The following is a 24495-nucleotide window of genomic DNA, read 5'->3' as shown; positions in this document are numbered from 1 at the left end:
AGTTTTAAGTTTTATATCTTAAGAAAATTATGGAAGAGACCTTTGAAAAAGAGCTTTATTCATTTTAGGAGGTATTACATTTATTTATGTAATTTCTCTTGTTGCTTTGGAATTTGCATTACTTTTCAAGAAAAAAACCCATTATTTTCATTTCTAAATATTAAACTTAGGATACAATGTAGTTTTATAAAACACTAATGGGCTTATACAGAATTTTTTTATCCTCCTTAAAGAGGGTAAAAATTATAGCATACTTCTAGTTCAGAAGGGATACTATTTACCCTCAGCTGCTTTTTATCCCCAGTGTAACTCCAATCTGGAAATCTCAATAAAGACCACAATTTGAAATCTTACAGGAACTTCAACTCAAAATATTAATTTTTAAAATTTAGTGGTTTTTTCAAGTGTTAATCTCTACTTAAAGTTAAGTTTCAGCACTGTAACACCACCATTTACTTCTCAAGACAAACATCCTTGCAGGACTTTACATGCATTTACCTTCTATCTTTAATGATTTGTCATAATTTTCCATCGCATATTAGTGCAGATACAGCCTTCCCAACTCTATTCCACTTATAAGACTTTTCCATTTTTAACACACATTAGTATATCACATTATAAGCATCCCAAGGTTTTTGAATTCAAGACTGCTTTTAAAAGCAGCTGACCTTCCCTGTTTGCTCTTAAATGTTTTAAATGTTTTGTTGAGTATTTTATTTCTTCAAGGCAGTTATGTGCTCAGTATAACTCTAGAATCTCGACTTCGAGCAGAACTTTTGAATTATCCTTTGCTTTCCCCCTCCAAAATGTTCAAGTGTCACAAACATCAAATATTACAACAGAAATTATCATGTATACACTGTTACCTTGTTAAACTGTTCGTTCCTTTTGGCGCTATTTCATTCGATACTAGCACAGCAATTCAATTACAGGGGAGTGAACAATATTACCGACAAACACTATAGGCACAGTTAAAATGAACGATGACTGAAGCCTCCCCCCTAAGGCTGCAATCATTTATTCTGGAGCCCCATCTATTTCAGCTACAGGGGTATGATTTTAAATAATTGGCTTTAATAAGGCAGAAGTCATTTTAAGTAGTTGCTCCAGAAAAGGAACAAAAGGTTTCCACATTTAACATAACTTTTAGACAAAATATGAAATACTTCGGCATTTAACCTTTACAGCTGCGCAAAATGGCATTTAAAGGGACACTTTTCTTAAGCACTGCTCCTTAAGTGAAAAATCACCATTACCTAAAAGTTTCCACAAAAAAAATTACATGGCTTCAGACTTCCACTATGCCAATTACCAGTCTCCAGACAAAAAAAAAAAGTCATAAACAGTAACCATCTCAAAACAGTTTCTGTTATAAACCACTTAAAAGCATTAACTCCCATCAGAAGTGCATTTGTTTGGCCTTTTCACCAGTTACGGTTAGATACATGCTACCAACTGCACTGGTTATTAACACACTCCAAAAGTCCAAACTGCCATTTGAAAATGGCCTCAAGTCATTCTTTCCCTTTACACAACTTGCTCTTTCTCAAGAGGCACATCTTTTCTCCTTCCACCTCTCTGGTATGTATATGTTATACATTAAATTCCCCTCTTACAGTTCATTACCATTAGAAATACATACCACTCACTCACAGTACAGCTAGCTAGTGACAGAAAGCTGGGATTGCCTTCCTCTGGATTTGAAAACGAAGTTGAGCAGCAAGCAATAAAGCCAACAAGCCGTGGCCTCGTACAGATTCATGCCTGGGACCCTTCATCCCTTCTGCTTCCTCAGCACTGTAACCCCAGCTGCTCCTGCCTCACAACCCCCCATACCCCCGCGGGCCAAGCAACAGCACCTGCTGAGCCTGGTCCAGAGCGATGCATGTGCAGGCTGGTCAGCTGGCTGCTGCCAAGCAGGATGCAGGAACCGAATTATAAACTGCCTTGTGCTAATCTAGAGTTTTTTCTCTTCCACCTGCTTATTTTCATAAAAACTTACAACTTTCTTCTTTTAGCAGAGAGCCAAAAACTAGCCAATGGTTTAGACAAAACTAGTGGTGGAAGAGGAGGAGGAGGAGGATGGACGGACTAATAATAACTAATAATAATCTGATCACTAGTCTCATTTATTCACAGGAAACTAGGCTGTCAAATCGTAACTCCATGCGTTCCTTATTTATTTTCATCCACAATAAAGTATTTTTCTGTTATGAGGAAAACCTGAATTACAACCACACAGTGAGAACTCTTCTAAATGAACAATCCTCAACATAAAGTAGAGGTCTGAATGCTGCCTGCTCTGCAGCCAACAGAGGGCTGTTCTCACTTACTAGGTATTTTAAACCACTACAAATATTTTGCTTAACAGTACAGCATCACCATAAACTTCCTTATCCAGCAAGGGAAAAAATGAAAGATTCAGCAGTCAGAAGCTGTGCTGCTCTACTCGGTTCCACCAAAAGCGTGACTCAAGCTGGGTTCTACTATTTCCTGTAGCACTTCTTTATTTAAATAAAATAATTTTCTGACACAGCTAAAAATATTTTTATTCCGAAATTGTGTCATACCTTGAACTACGTCTACTTGGAAGAAAGTGGTCTCCAAACCTACCTCCCTCAAACTCAATACACATAGAGCTATCATATGACACTGTCTTTCAAGACATCCTAGAAGAGCCTCGTGATTTGCTGGCAGTTTTCTTCTCCCCAGAGGCTGCAGCTCTGGGTTTGGGGGAGTTTTATTGCAGTTTCGTTTATTTTCTTTTGAGAGGAGAGTAGCTTGTTCAACACCTCGTGGAAACCACTTGCTCTACAAAAAGTAGAGCAACTTTTGGCAAATCTTGAAATGAAAGGTTTTTCCCAAGCCAGGATTTTTTTTCTTTTCTTTAAAATGGTCCAGCCTCCAAATCCCAAAGTTTTTATGAACTACAGTCCCCAGAATGTTTTCTTTACAAATTGAACATGAAATAGAATTATGGGTCAACATGTTTAAGGTTGGAGAATGGTACTCAAGAAGGTAAAGAGAACACCCCTAAAACTTAATGAACACAGCACTGTATCATATATTTAAACACAGAGAAAAGAGTCATCTAAAAGGCTAAACATCTGATTTTTTTTTTTTAAGTGGACATCCACTGCTCTCCCCTCACCCACCAGGCTAGTCACCTTGTTGCAGAAAGCCAACAGATTGGTTGAGCACAATTTGCCCTTCACAAATCCTTGTTGACTATTCCTGATCGCAACCTTGGTGTATCCGATGTAACCTGGTTTACTAGAAACTTCCTCCCACAATCATGAACATGCTTACGAGGAAAAGCCTCCAATCTCCTTCTCGAGTTCAGAGTTGTAAGTGGCAGTCCAGAACTCCCTTTGATTAAGAGTCTACAAAATGAGGTGGGTCTAGAAGGTCGCATCACTCTTCACACACAGATTTTTGACGCGTGGGATTTTTGTTCCCATTCTCTCTTTCATAACCTCATCTCCAGAAAAGACTTTAGGTTGACACATAACTGCAGAAGTACTGCAATGCTTCATAGGATGTCCAAATCCTCTTTCATTACTAACCAAGGATATCCAACTCTTTGCTCAATGACTGCCATCCACTTCTGAGAACCTGAGAGAACACTTTGTATCTTTCCCAGGAAAAGGTACAAAAGCAAGTCTCAAGTTTCTGAAAAGTAATGACTCTCCTTGATGGCACCAAAACACCAAAAAGATTGTGGCAGGAGAAGTAAATCGAACTTGCAACCAGGAACCAAAGGCACAAAGAAGATACCTACAATCAAACTACTTCACCTTCCTTAAGTGAAAACATTCCTATTGTGTGGTTTCTCCACCAACTTTGATAGATTTGTGGAAGAGAAGCAAAAAGAGGAAAGAAAGAGGACGTGAGGGGTGGCATTTTCAGAAGCAGGTAAAGTATATATAAACCCTTCAGATGTATGGGATCATGCTAACTCTTTGAGAAACACTTGCAAGTAATCTCTCTGGTACATTCACAGAGGAACAATCCTGTGTTCTGTACAGGACAGGGAGAGAAAACATTCTAGTCTTTCAGTACTGGAGAAAGGTGTTTTGGTGGGAAAACACATCATTACTGCCCAGAAGAGACAAAGTGAAACAACTTAGGAAGTTTAGCTGCTCCACAGGCCAACTGACTGAAGGCAGGACATCTAAAGATATGTGCCAGTCATGGCACCAAATAATAACTTTGCTTAAAATACTAGTCGATACATAACAGCACACGTGCAATATATGCCTCGGACTATCATTAGTTTCAGTAAATTATCACTTAAACTTTATGATTTGGAAGAGAAAAATCTGCTATACTGCTTTCTTGAGCCACAAAAGATTGCCATGAAAACCCAGAATAAATCATCCAACTAAAAACTTCTGTTACACTCTTCTTTCTGTATTCATGACAGTGATTTCATAAATACTAAGATCCCTTTAGAACCAGCAATAAAATTAAGCTTTCAGTTCTTATGATCTTATGAGCAGGAACTGAATTCACAGTGAAGTTTCTAATCCCAGTAAATTTTGATTAAATAAGCGTTAGAAGTTATTCTAAATAACCACCAATGCCAACTTAATATTACCTCCAAGTTAAAATCTCATTTAATCAAGTGCTTTGTAATCAACAGTGGAATTTACTCTCAAAGAAAACTCTTCATAATTAGTATTTTTACAATTAATTTATTTTTGAAAGCCAAAATATATTGCTGGTCTTAATCTTATTAGTGTTTAAGAATTTTCCACCAAGGCTTCTACCCATTTTTTCCATTAGTATTGTTTCGCATACTACGCATCTGAACATTAACCTTTTAAAGCAGCTTCCTTCAAAATATTATCTGATGGCTACAGAAAAACATTGGCTGTTCGACAGCTATTATATTTTTCATTATTTTTTCAACTCAACTCACAACAAGATTTAGGCATCTGCAGAGAAGGGATGGAGAGCACTCGGAGTTTGTATGCTGTCATTTAGAATTAGTGTTGATGTATTACCTCTGTCACAGCCCAGTGGTGTAAAAACTGGTCCAGATCAGTTAGGTAAAGACGGACAGGTGAAAGCTGTGTCTGGCTAATGTGTGGCTTTCCTCTAATGCCCTGGAGACTAGTCAACTCCTCTCTTGAAAACCCTAGAGAAAAAGAAGCAGTACAACAGTATCACGAAACAAGCCAAGCACTGTTCCACTTCAACAGCATCATTGACAAAAACTGTCTTTTAAATTATGTCTGCATAACATTTTTTTGTTAAAAGCTCTGCTTGGTATTTTAAATTACGTGTATCAAAATACAAATTCTGACTTGTGAAAGAAAACAAAAATATTTGAAAAGTCAATGGCGTACCCATTTAAACTATAACGTGGTATGAGAACTGTAAGAGGCCCACATTATGCTGCTATTCAATGTATGTATCTTTACAAAATGAAAAAAAAACCAGGCATAATACTGTGAACAGTGAACTGTCTTGCAACTCAGTAACCTTCTAACACAACCTCAGGGTTTTAAAAAAAAAAAAAATATATATATATATCATTTGGCTAATTATTTCTAGCCAGATATTAGATGTTTACTAAAACAAGACTACTGCTCGAAAACAGTCACTCTGGTTTTGCTTTTGTTTTCTCAGTTATCTGTACAGTACTCTCTTCACTGTTTTAGGAAAAGGTAATTTTTGAAAGCAAAGTAGTTGAACATTATGAATGACTGAGGTGATAAAGAAAAGACTTTCTTTTTACCACAAGACAAATTACTGGAAGGTATTTCTCAGAAATAGTATGCCATTTTAACCACTGTAATTTCCCAAAGTTGCCTCACCCCAGAATACAACTATTTTTACATCTGAGTGAGAATATAGTAGCAGAAGTAACTCTGCTCACATGCTGACCCTGGGCAACTCACTCCAACGTACTTTGATTACTTTATTCTGATGGAATGTTTTTAATAGCGTAAGCACGTCCACAGGAAATCCCAGAGGCACTCATGTATATTGTTATGAGCCAATAAAAGGCATTTACTTAAATCTAGAAAAAAATTCTTGTTCAAGTCATATGCTGAATTTAGGTTTTCCTCATACTTTCCAAAGAAAGTTGCTAGAATGAAGAATACACATGCAAATATTCAGCCTAAATGGCAATTCAAAGTGTAAAAACAGTGTGCCAAAAATCAGATAAAGAGGAAAAAAAAAAAAAAAAGAGTATCTCAAAAAAATAAGTAACAAATTTAGAATTACTTTCAGGAAGTACTTACTATACCATTTATTCTAAATTAAATCCAGCAATTGACTATCAAAACAAATTTCTTTTTGTTAATTCTGAATTATGACATTCACATGGATTACCTATAAGGGTTGAAAACAAGAAGCTGAAATAGTCCACATCATTCACTGAATTATCCTGCACTTGGCACTTCCAGCCTGCAAAGGATGATCTACACAAAACCAATAGCAGTTAGTTTATTAAAAAACATACAATTAAGAATTCACAACCTACCTGCACAACACAATCAATTAGCATGACTAAATTGTTAATTTTAGCATTCTAACCGGTTTCTAACCGCTGCTGTTAGAGTAGCATTTTAAATAGCTTCAAAAACAGAACTTGCTCTTTTCAAGACAAGTAATATTGAACTTTGTACCCCTACATAGGCTTAGGTTGTTAAGTTGATTAAATTACTGAGATAGCAACTTTTCAGATAGTGGTATAACCTTTAATATAGTGATGACAGCCAACACACAGTAAATTAAATTAGTTTTATTTCCCTTATTTGGTAAAAGTTGTTAAGTTACAAAGTTGGGCCGTATTTTTCATTATATCCCCCAATTTTGATACAGCTCTTTACATGAACAGCAGATCCCATTTAAAAGCAGTTTCAGCGTCTATTTTAAGCTATCGAACACAGAACTAAATTAAAAACTTGCTTTGAGATTTAGATTTAGATAAAGGAGTAATATGCAAAGACAGGAGCAAACCCATTATCAAAGCTGCCCAACACTTCCCTTTATAGGGGCAATCGGTAACAAGTGGTGCGCCAGCCTACTTCTGTTTCTCAAATTAGAAGCTGTACATGCTGGTGGAAACTCAGAGCAAACAGACACCACTGATCACCTAATGGTAGCATCTTGCCCGTGTATTGGTGCAGAACCAAGCGAAAGCCAGGAGCAGGTACATCTCATATACGCTTTCTTCAAAAGCCTGCAGCTCAAACCTACATCACATTATGCAAAATGCATATTATTCAAATTTACTTGTATGCTGCTCTTGGCACTTGCACTGTGGACTATGGGTCTTTGCTGTAAGAGATTGCTGCTTTCTGCTTTTACAATCTTGCAAAATTTCAGAGCTTCAAAATGCAATTTTCCAAGCCAACTATCTGCCTCAGATCACTTTTTTCCTAATTTATGTTCGTTAATGGCTTAGCTCATGGGTAACAAAATTCTGGAAAGCTTGTTTTTCAGAATTTTTTTTACAGATCCATGTTTTGGGAGCAAAAATATCAAATTTGGAGTAACTTTGTGCCAGGCATGTACGTTTTGCCACCCCATGAAAATCCATCCACAATCTTTCAGCATCCACAAAAATGACAGCTAGAATATGCACGTGTCTGGAGCAACTCAGAAAGACAGAAAAAAAGGCATTTCAGAATTTCTTTAAATTAAAGAAAAAATTCAGGATTTAATCAGACTACCACGTATGATAATTAATTGGGGGGGGGGGGTGTTGGGGGGAATCACAGCTAGGTGAGAGAGAACAAAGAAAGGCCTTATTAAATAAAGCTCCCACTTCACATTGTATCCTTAATGGCAAATCCTTATTTCCAGGCACATTTCAGACAGTGCATATTTCAGACTTTGCGGTGCAGGCAGCTCTGCATGGTCCCTTCTAGTTCCTAGGAGGCCTTCGGTCCTCCTCCAAGGTCTGGCTCGCTGCTTCCTTTTCTTAACCTGTAGTCTCTCAATCTCTCTGTATTCATAAGGCTGCCACTTGGCTGCCACCACTGAGTTCTCCAGAGACAAACCCCTTGGCCATGGCCAGTAGTCTTCTCCCAGGAGAAGGAAGAATTTCCTCCCACCTTCCAAGTCCAATTAATTACAGCATCCAAGAGATTTCACACATACTTAACTAAATCAGCAAGAGGTCTTGCAACCTACTTCTCCAGAGATTCTATGTAAGGTGAATATTCACATGAGAATTAGATCCATATTCCAGAAGAGAGAATGAAGCCCATGTCCTGTTCAGCATAGGGGAAGAAGCTGCCTGAATCCAATGCAGAGGGACCAAGAGTCAGACTTGAGGTCACTCATTATACCAAAATAAGGATTGGGGAGCATGAAGAGAGATTCAGGATAATTTAGGACTTACTGGACACAGAAATCCAAACCGTGATGCAATCACTGAGCAAAATGGTGGGAATGCAAGAGGCTGGAAGAGATACATCAGATGACAAGCTGCAAAGGGAATCGGGGAAACGTGAAAATAAAAAAAAATCTTGGGCAGGAAACAGAAAACATGGAAAGAACTTGTGATAAGCCTGAATTCAGGGAGCAGAGACTTGCATGACAAAGCTAGTCAGAATCTGGTTTAGAATAATATAAAATATAAAAATATTTTCCCATGCAACAGTTAGCAGATGTGTCATCATAATAGGACCAGTGGATGCATGAATTTTACATGAACTCCAGAAGAGACTGAAGAAAAACTCAGATTCACTGCAGGCTAGTAAACACAAACTGCAATAGGTTCAAGAGATCCCTGGACATGAAAAATGATTCTGAAGCTCGTTGCCAGACGTCTGGAAATTTTTTGAACACTGCAGCAGTTTTGGTTTTCTATCCACATTTGACTATCTGCACACTCACAAAACAGGACAAGCATTTTAAGCATCCTAACAGCATGGCAAGCTAAGTGACGCTGATGTAGACATAAGAGGAAGCAGAGAGAATCACTGCTGCTCTGCCCCAGGAACATGGAGGCAGCGTAAGACACAAACCCTTGACAGAGCTATTAAGTGGTTTTAAGACTCATCTACAAGCAGAGCTACAGAGACACGCACACACAAATCCAAGATACCCAAATCCAGTTGCAGTTTACTTTTTAAAAAAAGTGAAAGCTACTACATACATAAAAGAAGCCTCAATGTTAAGAGAGCATTAAGGTTAAAAATATTCTAGCATTCAATTTAGAAAGTGACAGAGAAAGTTGCCTATAATCTTCGGCTTGGCCTCTTTGTGCATATGCCTTAGAGTATGAGAATATTGTATGTCATATTTTCTCTAAAAAAAAAAAAATCTATGCCTCATTCAAATCATGGATGAATGGATGGATCAGGATTACACAATGAAGGATAACACAGCCTGACCTGTTCCTGCCTTATCTATTGCATCATCTATAACCTGTACAGCATATGAGGCAAGAGATGGTTAAAAAAAGTAGAAGAAAGGATTAGCTCACAAACTCAGGTAGACAAATAGATTTTAGGCATTATACTGGATCACCCTCCTATCTATATTGCAGATGTTCTATGAATTGCTAGATAAATACTTTTGAAAATTGGAGGACAGGAAGTCAGTGGTAGCACATTTCTTCAAGTATCATCAGATAAGGTATTAATTTACTTTTACAATAGAAAAACACCCACGTTATTCATAGCGGAGGCTCCTCTCATCCCTTCTTTCTGCTAGTTGTCACTAGCCCTGCAACAGTTCAACAGTGAGTAAAAGACTAAAAGGGCAGCAACAGCTGTGGAGCAATACAGCTTCAGATATACTTAAAGAGCAGCACAGAGAATCATCTGATCTCTACTGCTCCACTTGCACTTACAGTGAAATTGAAGTCAATCTTTTGCTTTCAAGATAGAAAATGCTAAGTAATCTGAAAAATCAGTGCCCAAATGTTTCATGCTGAATTCCTAAAATTAGCAGGTACTTCTATGCACTTCTGCCTACACCTTTTCCTTGCCTCAGTTCCCCATCTGTAAGTTGGGGCAAATATCACCTCCTCATCTCCTACAGCTGTGAAAATACTTGAGTACATGACAAAATTCCTTGAGCAGGGGGAATCATTTTGTTTGCTAAGTGGAACATAATATAATAGACAAAACATGGAGCCTTCTACTGAAACAACAGGGACAAAGCATAACATGTAAACACTCCTCCAGTGAGCATGATGCACTTAATACAGAATGTAGGATGGAAAAATAACGAGATCATGTAATCAAAGACTAAAGGATCTCACAAAATATATCATAACAAATTAAGACCAAGACCAATGCCTTTCTAATATTACAAATACAAGCAGAACAGCACTACAGCATAGGAGTTTGTTTAAATACAAGTCTAACCAGTTGTCAATGCCTCAATTACCTTAGAACCCAAATGTCTATAATGTAGTTAAAACTGCTCAATTTTGAGGTTTGCGTTAAAGGAAATCAGAAATAAGATAAAGAACACAGAAGAAAATAAATTTAATTCTAGGATGGATGTTGATATACTACAAACACATTACAAATTGTTTCAAAAATCTTAGTTTAATATATTAAGACTACCATAGATAATTAAGAACTATGTGCACTTTTAAAATATGTTTTCAAGATGCTTGTAAATTATGTTAGATATTTAACTAAAAAAAAAAAAAAAAATCTGATTTATAGGTGGAAGAGAGGTAATAAGCATATTATAACCTCTCTTTTTTGAATAAATTTTTACTGACAATGGGAACCTGTTATCAAATTGCATATGAGTGAGACCTCTCCAGTCAGCTAGTCCAAACTCACATTAACTATGATGAATTATGTGTTGTAATTTCCATAAGGTTACCTGCTCTCCACGAGAACCCCTCTACTGAGGTTTAGAACTGCACTTTTAGGTAACCTGCTCTGTATGCCAAATGGTAATAAAAGAAAAGCTGAATCTAATTAACTTAAAAATCACTGCTTCTCTTGCCATTAGCATAGTAAATATTTCTCAGTCACAGCAACTGTGCAATACATTCCTTTTATCACTTAATGCTAACTTTTCTTTTAACTCCAGACCGACCTCACTACTTTTGTTCACGCTGTTATTTTTAGGTTGGACTATATCATACAGTTACAAAATAAAACAATTGCAGACTGTGTACAAGTGGTTATTCCGCAACTACAGACTATTATCTTTGTGTTTCCTGACCTAAACTAGCTACCGATTGATTTCTAGTTCAGGTTTAAGGTGTCAGTTTTGACTTATGCAGTCATAAGGAGTCTTTAGGTAATTTAGAGGTCTCTGACAGAAGAACTCTGATGAACCTTGCTGCAGTCATTTTAGAAATTATTGTTCCACTTCTCCTCCTGTAAAAGACACTGCTTAAACTCCAACTCAGACAGCAACACACCTATCAAGCACAGCAAATTTTGCTTAGAATTTGGGTTGGATTTTTGATTTTGTTGTTGTTGTTCAGCAATAAAATGGAAAAGTGTAATGAATCTCAAAAACTCCCGAGTTCAGTCTTCAAGTATTTTTAAAGTAAAAGAAGAAAAAGCAAATGCAAGATTCACAGTTCTTCTGAGGCACTGATACTATCACCCTTTTGTTCATAAATGTGAGGGTTACAGAACTCAAGAAATATAAGATCAAGGGTCTGGGTTTTCTGTTCAAGAGAACTAAAATCCAATTCTTTCACCTTCCAGGAAAGTGCTTCTACCACCATAAGAGAGAATATTCTAATGCAGGGTGTTCCTGAAGCCTTACAGAATTAGACATTTGCAAGAGAATAGCCTGAGAAACCTAATTTAACTTACTCTGTGGTAGGTGATCCCATTTTTACTTTATTTTATCAACCACTGATCACAGATTTAAACCAAGGCCTCCCACAATTGTTTCTTTAATTCTAGGTTATAAAATCATTCTAAAAGGAGTTTCCCCTCTATTTCTTCCACTGATACTTCTGTTCCACACAGAACATGTAAATATTCATAGGCACAGCCACCAGCTGATTCACTCATTTCCTGAAAAAACCTAACAGCATTCCAGGCCTCAACTCCATGAAAATTTAATAAAATTAATATAATTTATTTATATATTATAAAGTACACCTCCTCAAAATAGTTCACTGACTAAGTCACTATGTTAGGAAATCGGAAATCAACATCCCCTTCAGATGAAGGCAGTGAACTCAGATTTTCTGCGTCCTCAGCAAGTGCTTTAACCACTGAGATACTAATAATAAATTGTTCTTCAAACACAAACAGGAGCAGAAAACTTCCCAAGATTCTGCACACCCAGCAGACAACCTGCGCATGAGAGTGGCACTCAGCCAAGATAAGGCTACAGGACAGAAGCTACAGGAATTCTGCCCACCTCTAATCATTAGAGAAGAAAATGTGCTGGTTCCCATCCCAGAACGACTCTTCAAGACGACCTGTTGTAACTTCAAGCAGTTGCACAACATATTATGGAACCCAACAAAACAGAAGGGAATTATGAGGATGAGATGGTGTTCACCATGCAAAGGAGCTCCAAGGGAAGGCAAGGATGAACTGAACTACTAGCAGCTGTGAGCAACCTGCCATCTGAGAACTTCCCTGTCACCCCACAGGCTGTGGAGTGGCAAATGTGGTGATGTTGGGGGGGGGGGGGTGTTTTTAAAAATAACTTCCCATAACTAAGGTCTGTAACTTTTATGCCTGCACTAGGCAAATGAATACACACTATAATGATGGATAAAATTAGCTGACACGTGAATACCTATGTCATGCTTGGGAACAGACAGAATGGTTTCTGAAAAAAGAATTTTTGCCTTACATAGCTCTTAAAAATCTTCTTAAGGGGTACGTGCACATGAATATGGAAGACCCTATAATACTTAGGAAAAAGAATTCCAGAAAATGAAGCAGCCACAGTGTAGGAACGAAAGTCCTTACATCAAGAGATAATTGGTTTAAAGTTAGGAAATGGTGGGTAGAACTAACTGATCAGCTCGTACAGTGGAAGACACATCACTGGAGGTTCACGAGATCTGTACTGGCACTGGGCTGTATAGCCTATTCGGGAACAATCCAGAAAGAGAGAGGATAAAGTCCACTACCAATATTCACATTATTTAGTATACCAAAGTACTTAGCATAGCAGCATGCAGCTAATCAAGTCTACCCTTTTTTTTTTTCTTGCCAAAGCTATTCAGTCAGTTCATCTACCTACAGTCTGAAGATGACACACCACCACCTTCCAGATGCACATTCTGTTGTTCTGCAGCTCATCAGGATAGGGCTAAGCAACTCTCTTTGCCTATCCAGTTCAGTTAAGGCCTTGGAAATACGAGACACAGAGTAAAGCGGTTCTTCCACAATAGCCAGAATAATCACACAGCAGCCAAGGATCATAAAGAAGTTGTTTCCACTGCATGAAACAGGGCTGAATTTTCCTGCATAACCCAAGACCACAGATGTGTAGGACAGTACGCCTCACCACTTGCGAATCTTCCACTGTGATCAACCAGGCACTGTGTTGAGAAAAAGTCTTTACTGAACCACAGAAAGGGGGTAAAGAAAAGGTTTCCTCTTTCGGCTTCCTATTTTTATGATCTGTGCCATCTATGGCCTCTCAACACAGCGAGTCTAATATCAGCCCAGAGAGTTTATCTATCAAGACAAAACTGCTCAGCTACTGATCAGTACTCATCAGGAACAGGAGACTTCCACAGAGATACTGCAGCATCTTTCTCTAGAGCTAAGAGGACTCCATTCAAATTCTTCAGCACACTGCTCAGGGGTCACTGTCTGAGCCCAGAAACACTGCTCTGCTGAATAAAACCATGCTAGGACAACACTGTACAGATATGCCTTCCAGCCAGCCTCCTCACAGGACTGTTATGAACGCCTCATGTTTTACATAGACACCTAGCTGCCTAACTAGCACTAGCACTATCTGACAACCATTTAAAATGGTGCTTACATGTAAAAACACCTGACAAATATGAGGTAATGGAACAATAATGGAATTAGCTATTCTGGAGAGCTTGGCAAGTATGTTACAACACATCCCAAACAATCCCATGTTCTCATTCTCAGGAACCGTGTGTGTATAACAGCAATATACACTGGAAGGAGCAAAACCACGTGCAAGTACCATATTAGGACTGTTGTACCTTTATGGAAGAAAAATATAAAACATTTTCCCCCAGTGTAGACATGTACTTGCACTACCTTAAAATATGTTCTTTTAAAACACTAAAAAGCCCTGTGCCAATATTTATCTCAGCTTTGGCATAGTTTATTCCTGTTTAGCTTTAATGAAAAATAATTTCTGTCAAATTGAAATGCAACTGCTTGCAACTGCAATAAAGTATAAACTCAGGTTCCTGCATCAACTTAATCAAATCAGTTTCATGTTACACTGTTAATGAGGATCAGCACTCTCAGTTTTCATACCAGTTCCTGAAGAGACAGGAAACCAAGATTGTCACAAACTGATGTTGAAACTGTTTAAATTAAAAAAAAAAAAAAAAAATAAAAAATAAAAAATCATTGAATCTTTGAATACTTCTCCAACCCTGTACCCATCTCACCATTCACACCAACTTAGCTCCAGGTAGCACAGGTCCTGAACATAAACTCTGAGAAGTGAAGAGTCTTTGTCTTCCTTGTCATCTAACAGGTTACCATATGTACGCAATGGTTTGTTAGTGCACGTTTTTTGTTTTAACTTTCATTATCTCTTTTGAAGGATCAAGTGTTTCCATTTGAAGATGTGGCAAAATACAAAAAACATCTGCAAGGAATTACCAGGGATTTGGGGAAAAATATGAACCCTACTTTAAGAAAACAACAATTTGAGCTATGCATTGTTAAAAGTAAGCCTGTCAGCTACTCATTTGCTCCATGGTTGCAAAGGTTGTCTGAAGAAAAGAATTGCTTACACATTATAAACGAGAGCACAAATCGGAAGAAACATTCACTAATGAGCAAACGGCATTTACTGACTGGTGCAATTGTAAGTGCAGCAACATAATTCTTTTCCCCTTGGTTAGGAATATCAAACTACAACTACCCACCTGGGGACAAATTTAGGGGGCTGTGTCCTTAAACACAAGCTTAGCCTTGTCCCTCTCTCAAATCCTAGACCTTTACATAACAGCAAGCAAGGAAAAGGAAATTTGCTGACCAGATGTGGATGAAGGAATGCACCGTAACCCACCCCAGGATCTGATTCTCAAGAACTATGGATCCTTTCCGATCCTGCAGCAAGGAAAACAGATCAATCTTTTACCCTTCATCCTCAGTGGCACCCAGTCTGAGAAATGCCAGCATTCTGAAAGCACACTCTTATTTTTAGTTTATATTCAATAGTGCCTTAAGCATTTTTGTTACCTTTTTAATACTTTCCTCCTTCATTTTTGTTTCTAAATTGAGGGGTGGGAAAATATAGCCAGAAAAAGCACTTCACAGTGAACACAGACCTTACTATTCTTACATTTTTCTTAGCAACCCATTCATAATTACTACACCTTCCTATACATGTATGCTTTGACTTATTCTCCAAGGTGTATTGAATTGACTTTCCATTGTACCATTTGTAATGACCTGAAAGTATTTTTTCTCTCTCTTTTTTTTTTTTTTTTAATAAGAACTTAGCTTATTTTGGTAAAATTTTAAGTATGTCTTCTTTTTAAAAGGAAATACACTGTCCCGAAGTCTTTTCTACACTTCATTTGTATGAGAATTACTATATTCAATTGCTCTATCAGTGTTGTTATTCACAATAATGGGTTACAATATCTTCTCCAGGTTCTCTCCAGCTTGCAAATACTTTTTGGGACTATGATGTTTTTCTTTTCCTTGTCTACAATAATGCATTCACTAAGTCTTTAATGAAGTAGCACATAGGCTCCTTCTTACCTACATTCTGCATTCTCACTTTGCCTTCTCAAGCTATACTGTCAAGGGCTGCAGATCACTTAACTAGGATGACTAAATAAAGTCGTATTTATGTACAAAAGAAATATCTATAGAAAACTTTAAACTCTATTATGACCCTAAAACATCTCTGGGTAATATATTTGGAGAGACAGAATTTTACACCTTATACCAAACAGATGTTAAAACGTCCATCCCAGTTCTTTCTAAGCACCAGATTCCTGAGGATAGCAGGAACCAACAAGCATGCCTGGCTACTTGATAAGAAGCCAGCTGAGCTCCCTCATTATTGTCTGGAAAGCAACAGAATATTTTAAAGGCACTACTTCTTAAGGAAAGAGTCCATTTACAGTCACGACAAGCAGAATGCAAGTTACCCCCAGAGTTATCTCAAATCTGTGAAGACTAGGAACTCCCACACAATTTATGTCTTGCTGGGAGAGAGCACTCAGCTTTTATTTATATGGTCCTCACCCTTCTCCTTTTCTACAGCAACAGAAACAACAACTCTTTGCGAGACCCCAGCAGGGAAAGAGCCCCACAAGAATAAGAAATGGCTGTTTGAAGCCATTGGAGAGCTCATTTATGGGCACCCTACTTCAAGAAAGAAATGCCATAAATTAACTCCCATTGTTTTTTATCTAGGCAGTGAAATATTATCTGTCCAATTCTCTAAATAACTTCCAGACACACTGTTCCAATGGATAAAACGTTCTAAAAAAAATCATAACTATTATGCATAAATAATGCACATAAATAAATGGCATATATGTAATTACACTGAATAGGTTTTCCTTATTTGTACCTCAAGACATGTTAAGAGGACACAGAGAACTTTTCCCGTAAAGTCAGCAATCTAACTTCCTAGTTTATATATTTGATCACAATCTCATAATCTGCATTTCTTAATCCATATTTCATAGAATAGAATACATCAAAGTACTCAGATTATATATTAATCATCTTAAGTATCCTACCTTATACAAAAGGGAAGGAAAAAAGAGAAATGTGTTTGCAAGAATATCTGCCATTCAATCACCACAAAGTCACTAAGAAGTAGCAAACAAAAACATTGAGCCTAACAAATGGTGTTCCTCTGCAACTGTTACAGTACAGATTTTGGTATGTAAACAGCAGACCTCCCTTCTGTTAGACAAACAAGATGATCTACCATATACAAGAAGGTGAGTTTACAACATTTAATAGATTTCCATATTTGATGAAAAGATTTGCCTCAAAGCCAGTTTTCCAAAAAGTACTCAACAAATAAGCATATGCCTCACTAGTCCTTTAAAAACCATTCTGAAATAGCCTATCTGCACTACAAATGTAGAAAGCAGGCGTAGAGGGATTACACCAAAAATTCTTTTCCGCTCTACCTATAATACTGCTAAAGTTTATGACCTTAGTCCCTACCAGACCACCAACGATTAATACATTTCTTCACTTCCTGGAGAGAATTGTCTACCTGTCCATATCCACACCTTCAAGGAATCACCAGAACTCCACTGTCAAAATGAAGCTAAGACTGGAATCTCAAACCAAAGTTCCACTCATGCCAAACGTTACATATTCCCACCCAACACTTAAACCATTCATCTTTAATTAGCAGAGAACTACGATGTGATTATTTATCAGTTATTCAAATAAATAATTTAAAATAAATATTGAAGTCAATTCTTTTAGAAAAGTGGCACGCCGCACCAAGACGAACGGTTCATCTCAATATATTAATCTAAGTAGCACCACCTAAAGACCACAGAAAAATCCATCCAGTAGATTTGATGCAAAGACTTTCTAAAATACTTCCCACACCCTTCCATTTGTCTCCGTAAATTTAAGCTCATCAGAGGCTTAAATCAGAGGCCAACTCAGAGAAGTCATCTCCTTCCAAGAAGCCACTACTTCTCATTTCTCTCAGTCTGAAGTCACAGATTGTTCGCTCATGTCACTCCACGCCTTTCCTCACCTGTTTGTGTACGAACGGAAGTGGGGAGAAAGATTTATACCCCAAAACCCTGGCATGCTTCCATCTCTCAGAACCCTACTTGCCTGGATTTATCGAAGTTACTTACATCTCGGGTCACACACAGTAGGCACAAGGCAGACATTGGAGGAGAACAGCAGCAAAATTAAGCCAAGACAACACCTTCTCTCCCTCAGTTTCACTTGACACTCACCAGAGCTGTAGCTGTCCCAGTGACCCAAACAGCAGCAACGTCTGTTCATTGGCACAGAGATCAATTAGTGTAAATCTGGCCATGTTCATACCAGCATCCAAAATCGGGTGGCTGCATTTCAGCTTTCTTTTCAGAATGGTCCTTGCCTGTGCTAACTGGTAAAGCTTTAGTGAATAAACACCAAAAGCATGACAGGAACCACCCTAATAATTTAACGGTATAGATAATCACCCTCCTAGGCTCAGAAACCTTCCCATTATATATAGAAATACTGTCAACATGATGATCTTTCTCAGCACACGAAGCCAACCACGGCTCACTTAATGGGCTCTTGCAGACCACCTGGCTATTCATTTCACCACTGCAAAAATAAGAAGTGGAAACTATTTAATGTCTTCAAAATTCATTTCTAATCAACAAAAATTCTAAAAGTTAACACACAATAATTATAATTTAATGTTACTGCCTGATATCACAGGGCTGTGGTTTAAGCCATGTGCATACATTTACTATCTACTTTTATAGTTTACACACACACAAAAAAAGCTACGAGTTCCTTGAGTTTATAATGATTGTTCCTAGAATAACTGTAACAGTCTTATTATCATCCATATGTACTCTCATCAAATCCACCTTAACGTACCTTCTCCCTGGCAAATATACATGGGTACGTATGTGCATTCTCAAATGCATGTAAAAACGTACATCTCTGCCAGTCAAGAATAATGTGGAAATAAAGGCTTTTAAAGAAATTAAGAACAATTACCAAATACAGCAGTGAGCCTCTGACACTCCTGAATGCAATCTATTTAAAGCATGACAGATAAGCAGGTTGCATAGAAGAAAAAAAATTTATAAAAACTTCCCCCTCACCAAACAGAATATGAATGTATTGGAAGAAAAACAGTGCCATCTACTGACAACATCGATTTTACTCATAAAGGACATTTCCCCATGGACTGGTTTGTATTACTTTCTCTATGCAAAACTACCATAATCTAAAACTACAGAAAGTGTCCCATGAACCAGATTGTGGCACAGAACTGTGCAATTATATACATTTTGTTATAGTACCATTCATTTCAAAAAACCTGCATGTTTAACACCGAGCATCACAAGAGCTGTAAATGATTACCAGAAGTTACCTAGTTCCTCTACTTCCTTCAAGGCTTTACCTCTGCCAACCTGATTTTGTCCAACCTGATTTTAAGACCCTCCAGTGAAGTATATTTATACCCCCCCTTCCTACACAGCCTATTCCAGTATGTATCTCTGCTTTTAGAAAATTTTGCTAGCACTCAAACCAAAGGTTTTTCTGACATTTAAGGTCTGTATTTCTAATCCTGCTAAAACTGCATTCTCCCATTCCTTTCCAACAGCCATTTACACACATGGTTGCCCCTCCTTCCCAGCCTTATTTGCCTAACAATGCCAATTTGTCAGTCATTCCCCATTATCACAATTTACAGACTATTGTTCTTTGTCTGCTCTCCTTTAAACTCAACCCACTTTGTCCACATCATTATCTAAAACCAAGCCACAAAACCCAACACAATAATCCACCCTGGCTTTTCTGATAAGAGATGGAAAATTAGTTCATGTATCCCGTGTGCAATGACAGGTTATAAAGCTCGTAAAGCCCAGCTAAGGTTCGTATCTAGAAAACCTACTACTGTTTTCTTAACTGTACAACTTCTTTTCCAAGCAAAAAGATACATCAGACTCTTCTGTTCTTGAGAAGTTAATTGTTACTTATCTCCCTATCTTTGCATGCTTAAGTTGCCAAAGCAACTTTTTTTTTTTTGGACATCCACCTCAGCAGCCACTAACATTTCTGACATCGTCTCGGTTCTCCAATACTTGAAGGCATCCTAGGATGACATTTTTAGGATAAAAAAGTCTACGGTTGTGATGGTAAGAAAAAAAAAAAAGTAGTCTTTCACAAAGTAGATCTCAACTATATATTAAGAAGCTGAGACGCAGCTAAAAAAATGTGTCATTTATAAGCCCTTTAAAACTTGTACAAATTTTTAAGTTAGCTATACAGGTGAGAATGTATTTTCAATGCTGTTGCAATCACTTTGTTTATAAAAGACTCGTTTTAATCTTTCCAAGGATTTGCATTATTTTCAGATGTGTTTCTAAAGAAAACTGATAAAGTTCCTGTTTTTAAATACTGATTCCTCTCAATGACCTGGGAACAGCCTTATCAAAGAAAAAAACAATGCTCACTCAATCAAGAGTAATATCTCTTTTCCAAATTTCATCAGAATTTGCAATCTTCCAGAAAGAGGGACTGTTAGGGCTTATCAATACAAGAAACTACACTAGTATAACTATGTCAGTACTTTCTTTTTTCCATCTAGTTCTTTCAGATTGACTTCTTGGGTAGATAATCCACAATCTTTGAATCCATCTTAGTTTAAAACATGTTCCAAATGCCATAAGTTAAAAATCAAAAGATTTTCTTTGCACCTCTGAAAAATGAGAAGTTGCTCCTCCTCCTCTGTTGTGAGGATGTAACCTACTTTTGGTAAGAACACCTCCCTCCGGCTGCCTCTTGCACCTTCGGCCAAAAAGGATCAAATGCCCACAGCCCACCTGCAGCTTTCTGATAATCTTTAGAAAGCAGCTACATTATTATTATAAAAATCTCCCACGCTGAAAATCCGGTAAGATCTAACAACAAAATAAGCACCTCAGTGCTTATTACTGACTTTAGTTCTTACAGTGACTGCCTTTGAATTGGTTATGGTTTGCCACTGAATTTCTAGTATACAGCAGAGAACTTTTTTTAAAAAATAAGATTTGAGGTCCACCTTCCCAAAACTAGACAGAATTTCGTTTTCATAGTGGTACTGCATTATATATAGATAGATATAAAAAATATTATAAATTTCATCACCATCACTTCATACATTAGTCACCTTATTCACACGTTACACAGCTAATACGAACAGGTCTGTGTTTGACAGTACATTGTGTTGTGTCATATTTTAATAAAAAGACATTTAAGTTCCAAAAAGCATTAAGAAATAAAAGTAACTTTAAACATAATTCATATAAGCTTAATTCCTGTTTATTTATCCAAACTCCAACAATACTGAGCAGTGGAGAAAAGCAAGGGTATTTTTCAGAAGCAGCAAAGCAAAAATACCCTTGTGAAATCCCAGCAAGCCTTCCACTCACTTCAGTGGAATAGCAGCCTCTCTCTCTGACTTCACAGGCAAACTTACCCTCTTTCAAGCCAGGAGAAAAGCAACAAGAGCATGAATAATTTCTAACAAAACATTTGCCTAGCAACTATGAACGGGCTATTTAAGCGTGGTAATTATAGGAAGAGTGAGTTTTAAAAATCTGAAACAAAGTAGAATATGAGAATACACACTGGTTGGTTATTTTTCACTACAAACTGTGTCAGGTCAAAGTATTTAGGAGAAAAAGCTGCAATCAGTGGCAGAACAAAGGCCACCGGTGATGACGTTCCGGGTAGAAGGCGCTCAATAACGTGTAGCCTGACAGGTAACTGATATGATTTTGTTATCAAGCACTGGAGCAGCTCAGTCAGCGTAAGGACAGAGTCGAAGTGAAGGGCTAGGATTAAGGTTTGACGGAAGCGTTAACGTTCTCCACGATGCCAATTCTTGCACGCTATATCGATTTTTTTTGTGTGCAGACGAGTAACAAGGTTCATGCTTAAGGAACAAAGGTTCGCACTTATTTTGTTTTTAAACCAGCCAGCTAAAGCGCACGTTCACCGTCGTACCTCATGTGCAGTATCCCGATGAGCGTGGCCGCCAGCTCGGAGGACATCCTGCCCATGATGCAGCAGCGGCTGAGGCAGGCGAGCAGGCTGGCGGGCAGGCAGGGCAGGAAGTACACCAGCTGCACCAGCCGCCGCTGGGCCTCCGCCGGCAGCAGGACCAGGGTGCCATCTAGCGGATCTGCCGGCACACGGACAGGGAATCACCGTCCTGACATCATTTCCATACGCAAAAAAACCTCTTGCAAAAACCCTTTAAGAACGCCACGGCATAAGCGCCTCATGCAAAACACCGCGAGAATCCTGCGGTGACCCCTCCCTCTTCCCTAACTACTCTTATTTAGTTAAGAGCCTACAGCACTTGCTGAAGGGCGGACAATATAACTAACGCGGGGGGGGAGAAAAGAAAAAAAGGAGAAGATTCACAAAGATACACAGATTTCACAAAAACCGCAGCTTCTACTCTATCAGATTCAAGTTCTGCTAACTTGAACTACAGATTTTAATCTTTTTTACTAGCCTTTAGGAAACGACACACATAGTTCATTTTAACCTTTATTATAAGGGACTGAACCAATCTCCGCCCCCACCCCACACACGTAAGATCTTACATTCACATAGGAAACACCAGTATTCTCCACGTATTACAACTTCCCTGCCAAGTGATGGGCAAAATTCATCATGCTGTAGTGCAAAAGTCTTACCATATATTCGAGCAGCAGTGGCTTGTAAACTTTGTAATAATTCCTTGTTTGAACGAGAAGCAGCAGAATGAATGATATCAATCAGCTGATTTGAAAGCTCAGGGTTTCTCAAGCCAAGCAGAGCAAGCTGCTGAGGTAAGCCAGCCAACCAACGAGATAAAACTTTACTTCGACTTCTAAAGGAAGAGGGAAAATTAGTTGAGGGAGAAAAAAAAGCAAAACAAAAACCAACAAAACGACAAAAACCCCACAAACTTACTCTTTCCAGTCTTGACTAAGTTGCTTTAATGTCAGGTTCAATTAAATGACAATAAACTGCAATACTGTGATTTGCTGAGGATATTTCACCAGAAGATCTGAGCACACTGGTGTGCTACTAGGGTTACATCAGAAATATTTATTTGATCCATAGGCTTTGCACTGCGTATTTTCAACTCTTTCAGAAAGTATTTGTATGAACTAACTGTACGCTGGCAAAGCAACCTTCCCATTTATCATTAATCAGTTTATATTTAATGAGTTATGAGTCAGGCTAAAAAGCCATGGGATTACTACACCCTGAATAATGCAGAACCCCCCAATCAAGCTACTACTCTTTACACTAGACTTCTAAATTCAATTACACCTTTGCTGATGTCTTGCTTGTCAATTCAGATACATCTTAAAGCAGAATGAAAAACTAGAATTGGTTGCTTTAAACAGGAGTTGATAACATTGGTTTACTTTCTTTCCCTGTTCAACTGCTACAGTAAATCAACTATTTACGTCAACCATAACCAAGTTTCTCCCCCCTGCCCCCGCCCCCCTCCCCGCCCCCCGCCCCCCCCCCCCCAAGACCCAAACCCCTTTTTTGTTTTTCAGGCATAGTTTCATTTCTTAACCAGAAGCAATGATTTTTTTTTTTTTTAAAAAAGGCAACTATATTAAAAATGATATTTAAAAATGTAAACAAAGGTGTTCAAAACACATTCTATATTTACTTCTTTTTCTCTGAAGAAATTAACTTGGGTGATTAGAGACTATTGTTTTCCCTTTTTAAATTTTATTATATTTCTCTTTGTATTACTTATAAAGAGTGAGCACTGAATTATTTGTAATGAAGGTTTTCAGGTAGGTCTTTCCAAATTCTAAAGTAAATTTAAAATTTTTGAAGTGCAATTTAATAGTTCACACTAATTAAAGTAAGGATTCCTGAATCCCATTGATAGTTTTACCACTGAATTCCTATGGCACACAGGCAAATTACTTCAAACATGGCTCTCCTAAAGGTGCCTTTAAGACTTTCTTAATAGATCTGCTACCTCCGTATATTCAAAACTACACCGAGAACTTCAGGGACCAAACCAAATCCTTACTCTGTGCACAAGCCATACAGAGCTAATACAGTCATTTATTTTCCCCTGAACATCAACACAGGTAATTACTAAGCTGCACACTCCAAATGTAGAAAACACAACAGAAAGGAAGCATAAGGGACAACTGGAAGAATAATTTAGTTGAATTTGCAGGATTAGCAATTAGAAAAGGAAACTTGACATAAATGTCAAGAGATAAACTTTCTACCATGACTTTTTAAAGCAGAACTGCACGTCAAGCTCTCTACTTCAAAATTTAATGGTTGAGCCCTCGAGGTTAGCTTTCACATTACGGCTCCACTAAACTACCAATTTGCTCCTGCCAAAGCCAGACACAGCATTACAGGTATGGCCTCACCAGTATTGACCACAGACAGATAGGAATTTTAGTCAATCTGCTGGCCATGTTCCTCCTAATGCAACCCACGGCTGTTTGCCTTACACTCATGGTGGGAATACATTCAGCTTGGCATATACTGTCAACCCCAGTTCCTTTTTTTACTATTGCTACAGCTCAGCAAGCAAGGTATCAAGAAAGCGTACTGTGCCAAACACTCTCCCCTTGTCCATGCAGCCAGGCATTCATCACAGAAGATAATCGTG

At 37.9% G+C, this 24495-nt stretch overlaps 1 protein-coding gene across 2 annotated transcripts in view; it reads right to left on the bottom strand.

Annotated features, from left to right (window-relative positions):
- Nucleotides 1–24495, bottom strand: part of TEX10 (testis expressed 10) — a 61926-nt gene that overhangs the window by 11554 nt on the left and 25877 nt on the right. Inside the window, exons 8-11 of one of the 2 annotated variants that reach the window (XM_075494229.1) lie at nt 22538–22710; nt 21837–22014; nt 6349–6437; nt 5010–5143 (exon numbers count right to left, since the gene is read on the bottom strand). In XM_075494229.1, coding sequence (XP_075350344.1) covers nt 5010–5143; nt 6349–6437; nt 21837–22014; nt 22538–22710 — 574 coding nt within the window. Of the gene's footprint in view, nt 1–5009; nt 5144–6348; nt 6438–21836; nt 22015–22537; nt 22714–24495 lie in introns of both variants that reach the window. The other variant, XM_075494228.1, reaches the window with a different exon arrangement.

This window comes from Mycteria americana, chromosome 2 (assembly GCF_035582795.1).
Source record: "Mycteria americana isolate JAX WOST 10 ecotype Jacksonville Zoo and Gardens chromosome 2, USCA_MyAme_1.0, whole genome shotgun sequence".
In the NCBI taxonomy this organism is placed as follows: domain Eukaryota; kingdom Metazoa; phylum Chordata; class Aves; order Ciconiiformes; family Ciconiidae; genus Mycteria; species Mycteria americana.
The sequence above is the reverse complement of the archived record's forward strand: the minus strand, read 5'-3'. Positions and strand labels throughout refer to the sequence as shown.